The sequence below is a fragment of the Procambarus clarkii genome, chromosome 23, assembly GCF_040958095.1.
Source record: "Procambarus clarkii isolate CNS0578487 chromosome 23, FALCON_Pclarkii_2.0, whole genome shotgun sequence".
In the NCBI taxonomy this organism is placed as follows: domain Eukaryota; kingdom Metazoa; phylum Arthropoda; class Malacostraca; order Decapoda; family Cambaridae; genus Procambarus; species Procambarus clarkii.
Genome location: NC_091172.1, coordinates 32,926,171 through 32,947,403, shown reverse-complemented (window position 1 = coordinate 32,947,403; position 21,233 = coordinate 32,926,171). Strand labels below are relative to the sequence as shown.

Sequence of the window (21,233 nt, the reverse complement as noted above, 5' to 3'; positions counted from 1 at the left end):
AAGGTCACTTTATGTACCACCAAGTGAGACCCACCAAGTGAGACCCACCAAGTGAGACCCACCAAGTGAGACCCACCAAGTGAGTCGTGAGACAGGCTGCTCCTGGAGCCTTTAAAGAGGTAGTTCTATTTTACACTGCTAAATATATAATTATATATACATACATGCATCCATATATAATTTGTTATTTTATTATAGTTATGGAAATAAAATATGCTTTAGGTTAATGTAAGTATATTTTGTTACATAATCTAGTAAGGTCTTATTATACAACACCTACACCTTCACAGCTCATTTAAAATTACATAAAATATAGGCTACTGTTTGCTATAATATATACATATATACATAATACATAGAGGTTTGTAAACATAAAGTTTCCGATTTTATATAACCTATATATATATATTATATCATATTTCACTTGGATCATTGGGGACTGAACTCGGAATTGTAACATTCAAGACTGATACGCTCCACGCATGTAAATAAGGTTCCTGCTTAGCCCCCGAGGAGCAGAAGAATCTCTCCAGCGTCCACTGTGTGCAGGCAAGTCTGTAACATCTCCTGCAAGCTGCCTGACAATGCACACGCTGCAACGCTCTCTCACAGAGACCACAGACACAGAAGCTGACCATCGCCACATATATCCTGACCAACAACACTGAAGTAACCAACAGAAGCAGCTACAACAACAGATCAGACATAGTCGAGGCACCTTCAGCCCATAATCACCAGCCCGAGTACACCTAGTGACGTCCTGACGTCAACAAGACCAGGACAGAACTACCAGTTGACATCACACCTTTCTCAGTCGACCAATGAGAATGCAGATTAAGATTTACCTGTCCTTGACAGGCCCACCACCTCACTTCTCTGCTCATTTGTGATTCCTTTCCCCTCTGCTTCCGAAGATGCTGAAGAGTACTGGAGGGGAACGCATTCTTTGATACACGTGTCAGGCCCTATTAACACTATAAACTGACCTTCGGAGAGTCAATATATCAACTTCAGCACAGGGATGCATCACCAACACAGGGATGCATCCTGCTCGTCGGTCAATCTATACAAGCAGTTTACTTTATTACGTATAACAAGTATACTGTATTATACTTGGGTAGATGTCCTCAGTGACCCAGGAGTGGTCAACAAGCCTGGTGCTCCACGTGGAGTGTTGATTTACTCTTTATTAAGGGGAGAGATGATGAATGGCCGGCTTGTGTCAGGCCAGAGAGCGGCGTCCCCTCCCGCCAGGCCTAGCTAGCGCCTCCCACCAACATTATCACGTTAGGGTTTTATGTTCATTAATCACATGATTAATATACACGCCGGAGATATATTTTTAGCATTAGGAATAGTGTGTGTGTGTGAGAAGGAGGGAGGGAGAGAGAGAGGGGGGGGGGGGGGAGAGAGGGGGGGAGGGAGAGAGAGAAAGAAAGAAAGAAAGAAAGAAGGAAGGAAGGAAGGAGCTATCAGGGAAAAGCGTGAAGCCATTACGACTATATAGCACTTGGAAGGGGTCAGGATAAAGATTTCGGATGGAACGGGGTGAAGGAATGGTGCCCAACCACTTGGACGGTCGGGGATTGAACGCCGACCTGCATGAAGCGAAACTGTCGCTTCACCGTCCAACCAAGTTGGGGGGGGGGGGGGGGGTGGAGGCCACACTTTTCATGCGGTTTAGACAACCTGTCCTCTTAAAAAGAACGTCGCTTTTGGCCGTTTGCCCGTATGGCCGAATTTGAACGTAATTTGAAAATAAAAAAAATTAAAATAAATTTGGTTTAGCACTTGGCACTGTGTGTGGGGGGGGGGGGGGGGGATGCTCACACTGTCCCCCTGGATAGTGCACGGGGGACTGCTTGGTCTCGAACCCGCGACTAACGGAAAGGCAGCCGCAACCTTTACCGCTGCACCACCCTCACCCTGTAGTAAGTTATACAGCCTGGGAGTCTACTAAGTCGACAGGACGTGTGGAGGCCTCTCGGGGAACAATTCCAATATTTACGTATATACAGGATGCATAACTTATACTAGGTCCAGGTGGTACAGTGGTAGAGGTGGCAGTAAGCTGGGCGCGGGTTCGAGTCACCTCAGAGCTCCAGTGGATTTTCTCAGTGATATATATCACGTTACTGTAACTTTTCCTGTGTAAATAATAATATTATTTAAGTCATCAGTAATAGTAATAATAATAGCCCAGTGGATCACCACACGCTATAAGTGACTTTACCTGATAGTGTAGTCAATATACTTGGAGGTGTTTAGGCGCCCAGCTCACACCAAACAAGTATTTTTACGAATTACCCGCCTACACCCTTGTGCGGGTACACCCTGGTGCGGGTACACCCTGGTGCGGGTACACCCTGGTGCGGGTACACCCTGGTGCGGGTACACCCTGGTGCGGGTACACCCTGGTGTGGGTACACCCTGGTGCGGGTACACCCTGGTGCGGGTACACCCTGGTGCGGGTACACCCTGGTGCGGGTACACCCTGGTGCGGGTACACCCTGCTGCGGGTACACCCTGGTGCGGGTACACCCTGGTGCAGATACACCATGGTGCGGATACACCCTGGTGCGGGTACACCCTGGTGCGGGTACACCCTGGTGCGGGTACACCCTGCTGCGGGTACACCCTGGTGCGGGTACACCCTGCTGCGGGTACACCCTGGTGCGGGTACACCCTGGTGCAGATACACCATGGTGCGGATACACCCTGGTGCGGGTACACCCTGGTGCGGGTACACCCTGGTGCGGGTACACCCTGCTGCGGGTGTAGGCGAATTATTTGTAAAAATGCTTGATGTAGTGTCAGGTTAATACCTCAAGACCCTTAGTACATTCAGTAGAATCCCAGGTAAAATTACCTATATAACGTATCAAGTAGATTAAGACATGTTGCTGGGAAGACCCAGAACGCTGGTTCGAGTCCTTGTAGTACTCCAATGATTTTCGCATAATGATATCATGCCATTGTGATTTTATAGCGTGAATAATAATAATAATAATATTAGTATTATTATTAAATAAAATACTCATTAAGCGATAATGCCAATAGCAGCCAAAATAGCATTCACAAAATAGCGAGTCTTTTTTTCCACTAGTCATGTAACCCGTCCTCATCAACAAAGGCCAAATGCGCATTAATCCAGCCGCCAAACCAGTTGTTTACGAACGATTTTTTGTTCAAGTAGATCTATGAACTGGTGACGTTCGACCACTTCTCGAACCGTGCTTCACAGACCTCTCACTGTTCGAATCCCACCTCTGTAAATGCTTCATTTTACGAATTACATAATATTTTACATAATATTTACATAATAATATATAATACTATATGATGATATATCTGTTTTGAATAAACAGCGCGTTCGTGTTGATGACTGCGGCTTAGGACTCTGCGGCTGGATGGACGACACTACTCCTAAGATGGGTTCGAGTCCTGGCCAGGTGGTCAACACTACGGGGTCCTGGCTTGTATTAGCCTTCACCTGACACAATAACCAAGACGATCACAGAGAATATACATGTGATACTCGCACACACTACAAGCATACACAGAGTATATCACACATGGACGGACTCGCGAGCATCTTCATACACAACAGGATCTCTTCTCAGGAATAGTTGTTGACTGGTGGAGGACAGTGTCACGTTCCTCTGGTAGTGTGGACACGTGGCCAGCTGTACGGACACGTGGCCAGCTGTACGGACACGTGGCCAGCTGTACGGACACGTGGCCAGCTGTACGGACACGTGGCCAGCTGTACGGACACGTGGCCAGCTGTACGGACACGTGGCCAGCTGTACGGACACGTGGCCAGCTGTACGGACACGTGGCCAGCTGTACGGACACGTGACCAGCTGTACGGACACGTGGCCAGGTGTACGGACACGCGGCCAGCTGTACGGACACGTGGCCAGGTGTGTGGACACGTGGCCAGCTGTACGGACACGTGGCCAGCTGTACGGACACGTAGCTAGCTGTACGGACACGTGGCCAGCTGTACGGACACGTGGCCAGCTGTACGGACACGTGGCCAGGTGTGTGGACACGTGGCCAGCTGTACGAACACGTGGCCAGCTGTACGGACACGTGGTCAGCTGTACGGACACGTGGCCAGCTGTACGGACACGTGGCCAGCTGTACGGACACGTGGCCAGCTGTACGGACACGTGGCCAGCTATACGGACACGTGGTCAGCTGTACGGATACGTGGCCAGCTGTACGGACACGTGGCCAGCTGTACGGACACGTGGCCAGCTGTACGGACACGTGGCCAGCTGTACGGACACGTGGCCAGCTGTACGGACACGTGGCCAGCTGTACGGACACGTGGCCAGCTGTACGGACACGTGGCCAGCTGTACGGACACGTGGCCAGCTGTACGGACACGCGGCCAGGTGTACGGACACGTGGCCAGCTGTACGGACACGTGGCCACGGAGCCAGCAAAGCAATCATACATGGTCAAGCATCAGGCTTTATATATGTGAGAAGCAAGGTGGCCAGGTGTCCCCGGCTTGGTGAACACGTGGGTAGGTGGCAGGGGAGGTAGATGAACCCGTAGAAAGGTGACAGGTTTGGAGAACACGTGACCCGGTGACAGACCCGGAGGACAGGTGACCAGGGGACAGACCCGGTGACCAGGTGGCGTGCTAGGTGACCTGGTCGCCAGGTGGGAGGCCACAGAGGTACTTCTTGTATCACTTCCAGGTGAGCATGGAGTCCTGTCTGCGCCCCTCGAGCCAGTATGTGTTCATCTCCCCCTTGCCCTGTCCGACGCACACACAGTTACCACACCACTCCACACACATGTAAATATTAAGGTTAACACATGTAAAAAAAGGTAAAAAACTATGAAATTATTTTTAAATTGTGTAAACAGTCTCAAATTCAAGATTAATTTTCTTAATCAGGTGTAAAAGGCCACAAGTTCAAGATTTTTACTTAAATAACTGTAAACAAAAAACAGTAAATTTAATATTCTTTAAAGAGTGAAAATAACCAAAATACTTCAGTTATAATGACCAAAAACCAAATTGTTTATGTATATAATATTCAGAATTTGAAGCATCTTTGAGACCCAGGGTTGAAGATCTGCGAGGATTCAAGTGAATGACATATGATTAGCCGGGCTATTGTGGTTGGCATCTTATATTTCTCTATGAAATTTTTAATCGATCTGGGACTTGTGTAAGCTCTGGCGAGTGAGCGAAGAGTGGCCCTACCTACCATGATATAAGGGTCACCTACCATGATCTGAGGGTCACCTACCATGATCTGAGGGTCACCTACCATGATCTGAGGGTCACCTACCATGATCTGAGGGTCACCTACCATGATCTGAGGGTCACCTACCATGATATAAGGGTCACCTACCATGATCTAAGGGTCACCTACCATGATATAAGGGTCACCTACCATGATATAAGGGTCACCTACCATGATCTAAGGGTCACCTACCATGATCTAAGGGTCACCTACCATGATATAAGGGTCACCTACCATGATATAAGGGTCACCTACCATGATCTAAGGGTCACCTACCATGATATAAGGGTCACCTACCATGATCTGAGGGTCACCTACCTTAATCTGAAGCTTTCCTCTGAAGGTGGTGATAAAGTCCAACTTCTGGAGATGCAGAGCACACCGCTCGCTCACGTGGATCCTACCAATCTGAGGCAGGAATTAGTGCTTTAGTAAACAATTTCAACACCTCAAGTTACTGTTGAGCAGAAGACAACAAAGTTGGTGTAGAAAATGTCTACAAGACCAGAGCACAAGGGGGCAGAGGTGTACCACTCATGTCTGCGGTCTCTCCTCCTTGGTACAATGCCGGTAACATTATGAGAGATCGACGAATTCTGAAATACTTTCAATGTTTTCTGGAAGATATTTTCCATAGAGGGACAAGTGTATATATGTTTATAAATATGAGTCACAACAGTGCCGCTGATAACAAGTAAATCAAAGCAAAGTATTTTAATCTTAAGCTTTAGTCATTTAAGTTTTTCATGCCCGAAACGCTTTGCGTAATAGTGGCTTTAGGCATTGTATGTACTAGCTCTATCTATAAATCCATCACTCTTTGTAAAATCTCTTGTATGTATGTACCTTACCTAAATAAACATTTGATTTGATTTGATTTAAATAAGGGTGATGATATTTCGGTCCGTCTCGGAGTATTAGCAAGTGAGGAGGTAGTGAGAGTGACTTGGTGCATGTGAACGGTGATTATGACTGTGACGGTGACTGTGACGGTGACTGTGGCGGTGACTGGCCCCGGAGTGTGGCGTACACAAGAGCAGCGAGACGTGGGTGGCGTACCTTGCTGTTGGTCTGCATCCTGGAGGCGGTGTTGACGGTGTCGCCGAAGAGGCAGTACCGGGGCAGCTTGAGGCCCACCACACCTGCAGCCACCGGACCCATGTGGATACCTGTGGGGGAGCATACGTCAGCAGATGTGTGGGACTACTGTGGGTGTGTGGGGTTACTGTGGGTGTATGAGGCCTGTGGGTGTATGAGGCCTGTGGGTGTATGAGGCCTGTGGGTGTGTGGGGCCTGTGGGTGTGTGGGGCTGTGGGTGTGTGAGGCCTGTGGGTGTGTGGGGCTGAGTAGTAGGGATGACAATCCACGGTGATTTTTGTTTTTTGGGAAAAAATCACCCATAGACTGTCGGGGTTCCAGGTAAATAGGGTCAGTCACTCATAGACTGTCGGGGTTCTTCTCTGTGCTAATCCTGTGGATCCTGTGTTATGCATGATTGTATTTCTTTTTTTTTAATGTTTTGTATTTTTTCTGGCGTATTCATGCTCTTGCATTTATGTTTTTGCATACTGCTTGTTGTCATATGAGTTCCTTTGTTTCTTTATCATGTACTTTGTCAGGCTTTGTACATTTTTTATTGTATATATTGTACTCTTATAAGTAAAAAATAATTATGCTTATATAATCAATTTAATTCACTTACATATTACTTAATCTGGCGAAGAACCAGCGCCAGAATCATGCTTGGGATATATTAATCTTTTTGCATGTAATCCCCCATTTTGGGTGAGAAGATTTGATTCATAACATACAGTCCCCTTTAATATTCAATGTAATACTAAATAAAACATCCATAGGACACTAGTTCATGTAGTAAAGTATCAAACCACTTGCTCTTCCCTGTTTTCCAATTTTTCTCAAAAAGTGGTGGTCCTTCGTAAGCTATCGAGATAGTATCAATTTAAATGATTTACATGAGTCAAGTTTTCCCACAGGGGTCACACTTACCTATTCTGGGGTTTGTGTGGAGTCACACTTGCCTATTCTGAGATTGAGGGTGTGTGGGGTCACACTTATTCTGAGGTTGTGTGTGTATGTGTGTGGGGGGGGGGGTTACACTTGCCTATTCTGAGGTGGGTGTGTGTATGGGGTCACACTCACCTATTCTGAGGTTGTGTGTGTGTGGGGTAGTGATGGCCACCTCCTTGAGCATGTGTAGTGCGAGAGCTGCCACCTGGGCACAGTGGTCTGGGCGGTACTCCGGGGCCCCGCCCACTACCATGTACACTCCGCCCACCGTCTCCACCTGCACCCACGTACAATGGCAGTTAGAACATTTAATAACATGGTCATTATGATTGTCACATAAAAAGACTCACTTCACTCGTGTAAGCATTTCTAAGTATTAAAACATAATACAAATACGTAAGCTTGTCTTTGTAAGTATTGAAGCATAACCAAGTTTTATTTCAGTGCTGCATCAGATTCAGGATGTTAGTACGAAACTGGACGTATGAGAGAACAGTAGTTACGTAACACCCAATTTCTCGTCTAAGAAAACGAGCGTTGAATGTAATGAAACGCCATTTTCTGGGCGAGCCCCGGAGGCTCCCTGAAGCTATCAAACTAACATGTGCCATATTAGTTTTGTGCCATCAGTCCTTGGAGTTCGAGTGCCAATCAGAGGCCACGAGCCAGAACCTGGACCCCTCAGAGAGACGAAGGAAGCAATGGCCACATGAGCTCTCTATATTTAGAGTTTGTCATGTCTGCCATCGACCGGGGATACCACCAGAAAGGTCGGCGAACCATTACAAACCTCTAACTGGTTAAAATTACAACCTATATCCGAACAGAGCCAAATAACTGCCCCCCCCCCAAGAGAAAACAAGGAAACAAGCAACACGTCATCCAACCAGTGCGCTTGCTAGTTAGTGCCTCACCCTCCCCGACAATGGGGGGAGGCCAGCTCCGGGGCTCGTCCAGAAAATGGCATTTCATAACATTCAACGCTGGTGTTCTGAGGGAAGCCCCGTCGGCTCCCTAAAGCTATCTACTCACAGATAAGTAACACAGGGACTTACCTGGGAGGCAGCAGCACCGCAGGGCTCACCACGAAGATGAAACAACTTCCCGCGACACAAGTCTCAAGGCAACACAAGGCCGCAGAAGGCCCGGGAAGTTGACAACAAGATATCTGGCGGCCAAGATCCTGTTAAGTTTCCAAAACCCTTGCGTCACAGTCTCCGTGGTGTAGTGGTAAGACACTCACCTGGCGTTCCGCGAGCGCTTTGTCCTGGGTTCGTATCCTGGCCGGGGAGGATTTACTGGGCGCAAATCCTTAACTGTAGCCTCTGTTTAACTCAACAGTAAAATGTGTACGTGGTTGTAACAACGATTCTTCGCGGCGGGGATCCCCTGCGAACAGCCCGAAAGATACGAGCCTTGGAAAAGCAGACTCTCCCCGAGCCCCGAGAACCCCGACACAGGCCTAGAGGCTGAGCCCACTATTACTGAAGAAAAGGCAGAGTCCAAGGGAAAAGCTTCAATGAGAGGCGTCTGCTGGGCCGACCCCGAAGCTTTGGCGAGGAATTCGGGCTCAATCTCCGTCTCAGAGATGGAAGGGGCAAGTTGGAAGGGGCAGCCCCCGAAGCCACCCGAGCCTCTTCACAAGCTGCCTGCCCCAGCCTGGAAACCCTCAGACGTTAAGGTGCCGGAGGCAGTGGGGGGGGGGGGAGGAGGAGCAGGATGAACAACTATAGGGTAATCCTTGCAGGCAGTATGTGCTAATTAGTGATTATTTATTTTCAATTTTTTATTTACTTCAATATTGAATTATGATTCTAAGTGGACTGTATTTTAAATTCAACCTGCCAGGTTTTACCTGCTACACGTAGTTGGGTGGGATGTGTACAGCTTATACCACAATTGGTGGTTATATAATAAGCTCTAAACTTTTATCGTCACTTGATATAAATTATACCATATATGGTGGTAATTAGACCACCATAATATTTATTATTTATTTATATTTAGCATTTATTAATAATACAGTTATCTTCTGAGTTAATATAAAGTAAATTGGTGACCTTAGCTGTGATAGTTGCTATAGCCTGTTTAGGCTGTTCCTACATGTGTTGGGTTGAGGCACATGTGGTTCAGGTGCCAGGTAAAGGCGGCTGGCACTCATATGGCGTCTGTGGAGCAGCTAGTGTGTGCAAAAAGTCATTGTTCTTGCAGGTAGTAACCAGCTTCTCAGCAATTTCCATCCCTTGAACAACACCCTATGAATAAATTACAGAGAACTAAACTGCATTCACAAGTGTGTTATATGACAAAGAATCTCTATGGTATTAGTAAAACCCAGGCTTACCCTGGTTTTGGGTTGCTGGCATATTATAACCTGCAAACCATGCACACAATTTGTAATGGCTACTACAATCATGTACACAATTTGTTTTACCAGATACAATACTTCTCATGGATATGATGTAGAGGTCGCTGTGGCTGGATCACTATTGGGTGGTCTAATGTCAGACCTCTGCAGTGCCGCGAATGCGAACCTCAGGGAGACACTCTGTTTCCCATCCCTTTGTTTTGATACAGCTGTGTGTGAGTGTGAGAGCATGACTCGCTCTGCCTCAGTCGTCTCTCTCACTCCAACAATATTTTTCCCCAATATTCTGAGTTTGTTTAACAGTAACAAGGGAGCTAAGCTATATTTTGTTGTATCATTAATTATATCCAGTCCTAGTGAATACTTTTCTATTAAATTTAAACACTAGACTGTCGTTTAAGGAATAATTGTAGAATTTAAATATACGTGATGTGTAAATATGAGTTTGTTGTGATGACGCCACGAAAAATTTCATTCTCTTTAAATTTGGTAATGGCTAACTATACTATGTTAACGTGTGTCGGATTTCCGACAACAGCACCCGCCTGGGAAGCAAGCAAGGGCGCGGACTGATCCAAGGTTGGAGTAACCAATGTCCATAAATCCTAAATCCTGTTCCTTAAAATCCAAATTGAGCAGGTCCGGGACTGCCAACCGGGCAACCAACCTGGCCTCTTGCAACACAGAATACCTTAGCAAGCATCCAAGCCACCGCCTGACTCCTAACATCCTCAGACGAAGAGTGGGTAAACTGAATAACAAGCGGGGAACATCTCCCTCAAGACTCAGGGTCGCAGGTGTCTCCGACCCAACAGGTAGCATGATAGAGGCAGGATGGATGATCGTCACCATGACGCAAAGGCAACGAACACCCCTCGGCATCACACAAGGAGAGACAGGGCTCGGAAGACACGTCCATGGTACCCACGAGCCATACGGGGATTTCCAGGAGCCCGTAGGGTACATTAGCCCTATGGGAAGCCCAGTCACTGGGGCCAGCTAAGCCGGAAATCCCTGTATGGTGCAGGCAAACTGACAACCGGCGTCGCCGTGAAGCCTCGGGGCAACAGATAAGGACTACCAAACACAACCTAGTGCTAGCCTAATGGAAAGCTAGGCAGACCTCCTCCGGCAAGATAGTAAGTATTCGCTTAAACAAAGAAACAAAAAGTACCCTGAAGCAACACACACTCAGACTAACCAGTCCCCAGAGAGAATCCTCAGCCGCCGCTGAATGCAAACTGCGCCGGCTGCCCCATCCAGCACAAACCCATTTCCTACCCCAGGGCAAGACGGGAATCCCAAGGGTGAGAACAACTCCAAGCAATGAAGTCCTCAAACGGGAGCGAGACCCGAACGACGTAGGGTAGGGAACCCGGACCCGCAAGTACTTAGTACTTCTAAGTACTTCCCGGAAGTACTTAGCGGGAACCTAGGGAAGGGAACTCTAGGCACGTCCAGCCCAGTATACTTGTTGGAACACCTGGCCACCACACAATACAGCTGGTCACAAAGTAACAAACCCAAAGCCAGACAATAAATTGAGGCTAGAGAGGACATGTGACACCTGGCACATCAGTCTACGAAATGAGGGAGGTACGGCAGGCTGGCCTGAGCGGGGTCCCCCGCCTCCCCTGTCCAGGGAGGGGGGGGGGGGGCACAGCAAGCAGGCGGGCTGGTTGGATGACGTATTGCTTGTTTCCTTGTTTTGTCTTGGGGGGGGGGGGGAGTTCTTTGACTCTGTTCGGATGTAGGTTGTAATTTTAACCAGTTAGAAGTTTGTAATGGTTCACCGACCTTTTTGGTGGTATCCCCGGTCGATGGCAGACATGACAAACTCTATATATAGAGTTTGGCTATTGGCTATTGCATATGGCTATTGCTTCTTTCGTCTCTCTGAGACGAAAGAAGCAATGGGGGGTCCAGGTTCTGGCTCGTGGCCTCTGGTAGGCACTTCAACTCCAAGGACTGACGGCAACAAACTAATTTAACACATGTTTGATAGCTTCAGGGAGCCGATGGGGCTCGCCCAGAAAAGTAGGTTTCCATTGACGATGCCATGAATTTTATTTAGAACTCAACTGACTATAATAAATCTAACAAAATCTAGCCTGATTTCACTTGACATAACTAAATCAGGCGTGATCAAACCTAACAATGTAACCTAACCTAACATAACCAGCTTTAACCTTACTTAATCCAGCATGAGGTTGAGGACCTTGAACAAAGTTTAAGAATAAAGAAGAGCTTCAAGATCAATGTTGAAAAGGATAAAATTGTATGTGAAGGAAAGTTTAAATAGAAACCCCTTTAAAAATATGTTAATGAGCAAATTTTGCCTTTATATTAACAGTTCAGTAAAAGAAAAATAAGTCAGTTAAAGATCAAGGAAGACCATCTTACGCATGCAAGTCTTCTATCATATATTATCAAGAAGATACTGAGAAACGTTATCTACAGATAAAGTCTACTACAGTATTGTTGTCGTTTCTCCACGTCGTGGTCGGCCCGAACACGCCACACACGACTCCTGAAATATTAAAGATCATAGGTGTCGGGGAAATACAGAGTGGAGGAACATTCCATAAGGCTGCCGGGGCGTAGAGATATGAGTCGTCAGTGTTTAATTGATGGTCTGATGTTGGTCTCACACTCCGTGAGACCCAGTAGCGGTGTGGGTCTTTGTGTGAGCACGACCTGAGGACGACCACCTTGATGACAGTGTGAGCACGACCTGAGGACCACCACCTTGATGACAGTGTGAGCACGACCTGAGGACGACCACCTTGATGACAGTGTGAGCACGACCTGAGGACGACCACCTTGATGACAGTGTGAGCACGACCTGAGGACGACCACCTTGATGACAGTGTGAGCACGACCTGAGGAGGACCCACCTTGAAGACTGAATACTGGTCGGTGGTTCGGTCAAGCAACTTGTACATCTCACTGACCGTCCTCATAACATCCATGGCTCCCATGGACTCGCTCTCCCTCGACAAGACCACCTCGGCGAACAGCACCGACACCTCCTCCAGCGTCTGGGCAAGGAGCAGAGAGTCAGTACAACACCTTAACACTAGGTCGTCCACACATGTCCACACTAAACCCCACGTATTGAGCATGGGGGAGCACATAGCGAATGACCTTGTTACAGTGTGATTACACTGCTACGAGGAACACTGCTTGCGCTTCTAGGCTCTAAGTGTGTGTCTGGTGTGTTGTGGCGTGTCTAGTGTGTCACGGAGTGTGTTGTGGCGTGTCTAGTGTGTCGCGGAGTGTGTTGTGGCGTGTCTAGTGTGTCACGGAGTGTGTTGTGGCGTGTCTAGTGTGTCACGGAGTGTGTTGTGGCGTGTCTAGTGTGTCGCGGAGTGTGTTGTGGCGTGTCTAGTGTGTCGCGGAGTGTGTTGTGGCGTGTCTAGTGTGTCACGGAGTGTGTTGTGGCGTGTCTAGTGTGTCGCGGAGTGTGTTGTGGCGTGTCTAGTGTGTCACGGAGTGTGTTGTGGCGTGTCTAGTGTGTCGCGGAGTGTGTTGTGGCGTGTCTAGTGTGTCGCGGAGTGTGTTGTGGCGTGTCTCGTGTGTCGCGGAGTGTGTTGTGGCGTGTCTCGTGTGTCGCGGAGTGTGTTGTGGCGTGTCTAGTGTGTCGCGGAGTGTGTTGTGGCGTGTCTAGTGTGTCGTGGAGGGTGTTGTGGAGTGTGTTGTGGCGTGTCTAGTGTGCTGTGGAGGGTGTTGTGGAGTGTGTTGTGGCGTGTCTAGTGTGTCGCGGAGTGTGTTGTGGCGTGTCTCGTGTGTCGCGGAGTGTGTTGTGGCGTGTCTCGTGTGTCGCGGAGTGTGTTGTGGCGTGTCTCGTGTGTCGCGGAGTGTGTTGTGGCGTGTCTAGTGTGTCGTGGAGGGTGTTGTGGAGTGTGTTGTGGCGTGTCTAGTGTGCTGTGGAGGGTGTTGTGGATTATGTCTAGTGTGGTGAGGAGTGAGTGTCTCTAGTGTGTTGTGGAGTGTGTCTAATGTGCTGTGGCGTGTCTAGTGTGTGAGTGTGTCTAGTACAACTTTTCTCAGCCATTTTATCCTTGTGGAACCCCTTGAAATAATTTTCATGTCTCAAGAAACCTCTGGATAAATATTATTATAAAATATGTTTATTTATTAATCTCAAAATCATATGTTTATTAATCGCAAAAAGGCAACCATATTTGTAATACAAAAATAAACATTGACAATGTTGAAAAAGCATGAGATAACTCAAGACAAATATGATCAGATGTGTGGGTCAAGACAATGCTATACTTGAAGTCAATTTAGATAATGCAATTTGCTTCTCTAATGTGAAACCTGGACTTGTCTTCAGGTACACAAATACTTCATTCATAGCCGAACTTTAGATAAACTCACAGATTTCATATTCAACTGACAGGATATGATTTCTGTCTGTGTGCTTGGTACTGCTTAAATGAGGAAAGTCTTGCTCACACACGTAAGAACAACTGCCTGTTTATCACTGTCTCTTGCGGAACCTCCAGTGATCTCTCGTGTAACCTTGAGGGTCCGGGCAACCCCGGTTGGGAAACGCTGGCCTGGTGTGTTGTGTGGTGCGTGTTCTCACCTAGTTGTGATTGCGGTGGTTGAGCTCTGGCTCTTTTGTCCCGACTCTTAACTGTTAATCAGTCAACTGATTTTTTTTTGTACAAACACACATACACGCGCGCACACACACACACACACACACACACACACACACACACACACACACACACACACACACATTAGGGGGGCACACACAAACATTAGGCCCCCCGATTAGGGGGGCCTCGTAGCCTGGTGGATAGCGCGCAGGACTCGTAATTCTGTGGCGCGGGTTCGATTCCCGCTCGAGGCAGAAACAAATGGGCAAAGTTTCTTTCACCCTAAGTGCCCCTGTTACCTAGCAGTAAATAGGTACCTGGGAGTTAGTCAGCTGTCACGGGCTGCTTCCTGGGGTGTGTGTGGGTGGTGTGGAAAAAAAAAAGTAGTTAGTAAACAGTTGATTGACAGTTGAGAGGCGGGCCAAAAGAGCAAAGCTCAACCCCCGCAAAAACACAACTAGTAAACACACACACACACACACACACACACACACACACACACACACACACACACACACACACATACACTCACAGCCCTTCCTACCTACCTTCCTAGATGCCCAGATCCCATTCGCCCCCCCCCCCCCAGATCTCCCCAGACCCCCAGAGAAAGGGTGAACTCTGGTACCAGATTTTCCATGAAGAACCTCATGGTTTGGTACACCAATGCTGATGGGGTATCTAATAAAGCAGAAGAGATAAAAGAAAGAGTTAGTGAGGCAGATCCTGACATAGTTGCGATAGTGGAAACTAAAATAAATGGCATGATCTTGGATGCGATCTTTCCAGATGGGTACCAGGTGATAAGAAAAGAGAGGACACAAAGACAGGGAGGGTGAGTGGCACTCCTAATAAAGCGGAAATGGAAGTTTGAAGACCTGGAAAATCGGGTTACCAATGAGAGCACAAGCTTCATACATGGAACTCTGACAGCAGATGGGAGGAAGATTGTGATCTTGGTAATCTACAATCCCCCTCCAAACAGTAGAAGACCCAGGCCGGAGTATGATGACAACAACAAGGCATACATAGATGAACTGCAGAAGGCAGCAACATCAGCTCACAGAATGAGAGCGAAACTGCTGGTTATAGGGGGACCTAAATCATGGCAAGGTAAATTGGGATTCTAGGAATCCCCCATGGCAGGGAAGAAACGTGGGGAGCAAAGTTAGTAGATGTTATAAACAAGAATTTCCTAACACAACATTTGAAGGAAGATACAAGGGAAAGAGGAGGGGATACACCGAGCCTTTTAGACCTGATTTTCACCCAGAACGTAGAAGACATCGATAATTTGGAACATGAAATACTTATAGGGGACAGCGACCATTATGTCCTAGTCTTTGACTACATGATGGAATTCAAACTTGTGACCATGGGACAAGAGGTCTGGGAAAGGAGAGTTGACTACAGGAAAGGGGACTACAGGAGGATAAGGGACTATCAGGGTGAAGTGCAGTGGGAGGAAGATATTAGAGGAAAAACAGTCCAAGATATGATGGACCTAGCCATACGGAAATGCCAGGAGGCCGTAGAGAAATTTATACCAACAGTAAAGGAAAAAAGTAAGAGGGAATATAATAACCCATGGTTTAATAGACACTGTCAGGAAGCAAAAATGGCCAGCAGGCGGGAGTGGAGGAAGTACAGAAGACAAAGGACAGAGGACAACAGGATCAGATGCAACAGAGCTAGGAACGATTACATTAACATAAGAAGAGTATCGGAAAGAAATTATGAGTACGATATTGCGACCAAAGCGAAAAAGCAACCTAAGTTACTACACAGCCATATAAGAAGAAAAATGTCGGTGAACGACCAAGTGACACGACTAAAAAAAACAGAGGGGGCATATACTGAAAGTGACAAGGAAATCTACGAGGCACTGAATGTCAGTTTCCATGGAGTGTTCTCTACCTAGCCTGAGCAGCTCCCATTGTTAAAAGATATTACCCTAGATGAAAGACTATATTAACCTAGATGAAAGACTATCAGATATAGAGGTGATAGCAGAGGAGGTAATGAAACAGTTGACAACACTGGATGCAACTAAAGCGGTTGGACCAGACAAAGTATCACCGTGGATACTAAAAGAGGCAGCGCAGGCCCTCAGCGTGCCTCTGGCAAGGATCTTTAATTGATCACTTATGTCGGGAGAATTGCCCAATTGCTGGAAGAAGGCAAATGTCGTACTGATTTTCAAGAAAGGAGATAGGGAGGAGGCATTTAACTATAGACCTGTATCACTGACAAGCATCCCCTGTAAAATACTTGAAACAATAATTAGGCTAAGACTAGTCGCACACCTGGAGAACGTTAGGTTTGTGAACAAACACCACCATGGGTTCTGGAAAGGAAAATCTTACCTAGCAACCTTTTGGAATTCTATGATAAAATAACGAGGATAAGGCAGGACAGAGAAGGTTGGGCAGGCTGCATATTTCTGGACTGCCAAAAGGCCTTTGATACAGTACCGCACATGAGACTGCTGTTCAAGCTTGAGAGGCAGGTAGGAGTAAATGGAAAGGCCCTAGCATGGGTAAGGAACTACCTAACAGGAAGGAGCCAGAGAATAACGGTAAGGGACGAGAAGTCGGATTGGAAAACAGTAACGAGTGGAGTACCTCAAGAATCGGTGCCGGGACCAATTCTATTTCTAATATATGTTAATGACATGTTTACAAGAGTAGACTACTACATGTCAATGTTTGCAGATGATGCAATGTTAATGAGAAGAGTTGTGACAGATTAGGATTGTAAGATTCTCCAAGAGGACTTGAACAGGTTGTAGAGATGATCAGAGAGAGGGCTACTGGAATTCAACACGAGCAAATGTAAAGTTATGGAAATGGGATTAGGTGACAGGAGACCAAAGGGACAGAACACAATGAAGGGGAACTGCTTACCTTTGACGACTCGAGAAAGAGACCTGGGTGTGAACATAACACCTAATCTAACTTCTGAGACACATGTAAATAGGATATGGACAGTAGCGTACTCTACACTGGCAAAAGTTAGAACATCATTCAGAAACCTAAGTAAGGAGGAATTTAGGGCGCCTTACACTGCCTACGTGAGGCCAGTCTTGGAGTATGTCACCCCCATCATGGAGTCCCCACCTGAAGAAACACATAAGGAAACTGGAATAGGTTCAGAAGTTTGCATCAAGACTCGTCCCAGCGTTACTGGGGATGGGGGTATGAAGAACGTCTGAAGGAACTGAGCCTTACGACACTTGAAAAAAGAAGGGAGAGGAGGGATATGATAGGAACGTATAAAATACTTAGGGGAATTGATAGAGTGTGAATAGACGAAATGTTCACACGGAATAGTAACAGAACGAGGGGACATGGGTGGAAACTCAGATGAGTCACAAAGATGTTAGGAAGTTTTATTTTAGCATGAGAGTAGAGGAAAAATGGAATGCACTTAAGGAGCAGGTTGTGGAAGCAAATTCTATTCATAATTTTAAAACTTGGTATGATAGGGAAATGGGACCATAGTCATTGCTGCAAACAACCGATGCTCGAAAGGCGGGATCCAAGAGTCAATGCTCGATCCTACAGGCGCAAATAGGTGTATCTAGGATGTTGTGTCGTGTGTGTATGAATGAATTTAATGTGTTGTTTAAGAGTTGCTAGTGTCTTGTAGTGCAAGTGTGCAGTGTGTTGTATATGTGTGTGTGTCTAGTGTATGTCTGTGTCTTTTGTGTTGTGTGAGAGAATCTAGTGTGTTGTGTAGTACTGGCGTGTCTTCTGCGTGTTGTGTAGTGTGGGGGTGTGTGCTGTGGGGTGTGTGTGTTGTGGGGGTGTGTGTGGGGTGTGTGTTGTGGGGTGTGGGGTGTGTATGTGTGTGTTGTGAGGTGTGGGGGTGTGGGGTGTGGGTAGCGATGAACGGCGTGCAGAACCTACTTGACACGTCTCGTAGGGGTCGTTACCCTGACTCAGGAAGTCTGCCACCTGCTTGGGCAACATGGAGTAGAGGAGGTCGTCCCTCCAGGCCTTCGTCTCCTCCAGCTTCCTGTGGGCGTCCTCCAGTCTGCTCGAGTACTCCTCCGCCCTGTTGTACATGATCTCCACCCTGGCAGGAGGACGTAGAGAGGTTCACACAGGGGATAAAAAGATGTCTCCTTTATCGCTTCCTTACTGCACAGTCTCTATCCAAACACAAACTAGACGCTCCTGGTCGTCGTGGAGGAGGTCGGCTGCATACAAAATGTAACACAATTTCTGTTCCATGGGTGATGAGTGTTATTTACTAATTGATTATGTCTAAAAGTGAATAGAAAACGGCTATTGTTGCCCACAAACTTTTGGTAATTTGAAATGTACTAATTTCCAATGAGAAAATGGGCGATTTTGCGCCTTTTTGTTCGCAGTCAGAAAAACAACGTATAAATCAAAGCTAGCATGTATTTATACTAAAGTTATACAAGAAACTTAGACGTGAGTAATATTTCAAGATCCGCGATTGTATTATACATAGCCTCCAGGACTCAGCCCACACACGCAGTCTGTCAACATGCTGTGGCTGGTGGCGGCGTTCACAGTCCAGTATATCCTGGTGGAACTTGGGAAGCGCTCGCCTTGCTCCTCTGAGTGCGCCCTCGTGTTCTCCTTGAGTTCATCAAGATGAGCACCAAGGATATGGACCTTGAGAGACATCTTGCAGCCCATTGTGCCGTAGTTATTCATCAAAGTCTCAATCAACTCCACATAGTTCTGGGTCTTGTGGTTGCCCTGGAAGCTCCGACGACGACAAACTCCTTTCTCCTTCCTAGTAAGCTTCTTGGTGAATTCCTTGCACTTCTTTATCTGTGATCCGACGAAAAAACTGACATTTGCCTCAGACAGCTTAGTGAAGACATCTTGAAGGTACTTGAAGGCTGCTGACTCCTTATCTCGAGCTGAGACACGGTGTTTCATGCGGCCCAATCCGATGTGCAGTGGTGACGTCACTACCTACCAGGGGTCCGCCAGTACTCCCCCGTTCCTCCTTACAGAGAACATTCCACACCCTAAGGAATAGCACCATCTTAAAGTCTCCGCTGACCTTCAGGTCACAAAGGAAAGGTTTATGGGGAATAACAACCATTTTCCATATTTTGGAGGCATAAGCCATCAGAACACAACACTCGGCCCGCAGGAACAGAACTGTGACAGCGCACATTACCACAACTGCCGAGTGAACACTTCACAAATTGTAGGCCAAATGCCATATTTTCTATACAATGACATATTAATCTTTCACCAGACAGGTTATAATATACACAAGTATCTCAACTTTTATGCCTGACTGAACGGTAAACATATAATTAGATAAAGCAAATGGAGATATAAAAATAATAACAAAGAAGGAAGAGAAGAAATAGGAAGGCCTAGGTGGAGGGAGCAGTGTTGCCAGGAGCGGGTCGGAGGCTGACCTGGAGCAGTGTTCCCAGCCCATGAGCACCATCTCCCGGCTCATGTCGTGCATGCTCAGGTCGTTCAGGTAGATGCCCATCTCCCGCATCTCCACCAGGTTGTTCAGTCTGCAACGGGTTCAACACGCGTTAGTGAACTGGTGCGGTACGTCAGTATGAAGATCAAGGTCAGTACACAGGTCAAGGTCAGTATGCTGGTCTAGGTCAGTACACAGGTCAAGGTCAGTATGTAGGTCAAGGTCAGTACACAGGTCAAGGTCAGTACACAGGTCAAAGTCAGTATGCAGGTCAATACACAGGTCAACGCATACACCTGCTACACCCACACAAACACCCACTCGTCACCTCAGGCACTCGCACACACACACACACTCCATACACAATTTCAAATGAACATATGATAGAGCCCAGTAGGCTCAGGAATCTGTACACCAGTTGATTGACGGTTGAGAGGCGGGACCAAAGAGCCAAAGCTCAACCCCCGCAGGTACAACTAGGTTAATACATACCACCCACTCTACACACCCGTCACGCTCTACACACCCGTCACGCACTGCCCACACCTGCCTACCATCACCGAGGGACTCACAAGGGTATGCACAGGAAGAGAGCGATGTTGGACTCCTTGATGATGTACATCTGTCCCTTGAGCAGGAGCCCCTTGACGCTGTGTAGCGAGGACTCGTGGGCCGTCCACGGCGCCTGGCTCGACCCGCGACGCGTCGGGCTGAACAAACATACAATAATAATTATGATAATATATCTTGTTTGGGAGACAGGAAGCCTGTGTATATATACTTAAGGGTTGTATCGGGGGCCTTCCTAAGGTTGAACTACTGATTTTTCCCCATGATGCAAGCCCTCAGCAGTTGCTTAGAATTTAGTAGATGGAAGGATTCGGTAGATGAAAGGATTTAGTAAATAAAAGTGTCAATAGGCTTACTGAGGTGTTAGTATATTATTGTGTTCATATCGGGGATGGTGTTCCTGGTGGACAAGTGACTACTGTGGCACTAGACAGGTCTGGGGAAAATTCTCCAACATATAATTGGTTATAATACTAAAGTAAATAATTGATTAAAATAAATATTAGAGAAGTGAACTGTAAAACTTCTAAACGTTACTTAGATAATTTTCACTGCATACTTTTTGGGGGGTAGAACCAATAATGCTGGAACTACCTATTACATATGTTGAAATAATTTCAATAATAAATTTCATTAATTAATCAAGTTATAGAGTTAGTAGACTAACTACAATATTATAACTAGAAACAAAATCTTAGCTGTCAAGCAGTTCAGGTAGAATGTGTCAGACAGCCGTCAGTAACTAGTCTAATCCTGTCTGGGCGTGTTGATGTGGCAGACACATGATTCACCGGAAGGGCGATCCTCTCGTAGATAAACTCTACTCTGTGAAATTAACACTATGTAATTTCTATATGACTACGAATATATCCACAAACATTCATTGAAACGGGGTTGATTGATTACACCATCAGTCTAGACCATCAAAAAACACAC

The 21,233-nt window shown here is 46.8% G+C and overlaps 1 protein-coding gene across 1 annotated transcript in view; it reads right to left on the bottom strand.

Annotated features, from left to right (window-relative positions):
• Positions 1 to 217: 217 nt before the first annotated feature.
• The window catches only part of LOC123763991 (soluble guanylate cyclase 89Db), a gene marked incomplete in the record, with an annotated part of 75,741 nt that continues 54,725 nt past the window's right edge, over positions 218 to 21,233 (bottom strand). Inside the window, 8 exon segments of the mRNA XM_069330125.1 lie at positions 218 to 4,777; positions 5,595 to 5,684; positions 6,336 to 6,445; positions 7,437 to 7,581; positions 12,570 to 12,713; positions 18,200 to 18,368; positions 19,711 to 19,818; positions 20,300 to 20,437. Coding sequence (XP_069186226.1) covers positions 4,709 to 4,777; positions 5,595 to 5,684; positions 6,336 to 6,445; positions 7,437 to 7,581; positions 12,570 to 12,713; positions 18,200 to 18,368; positions 19,711 to 19,818; positions 20,300 to 20,437 — 973 coding nt within the window.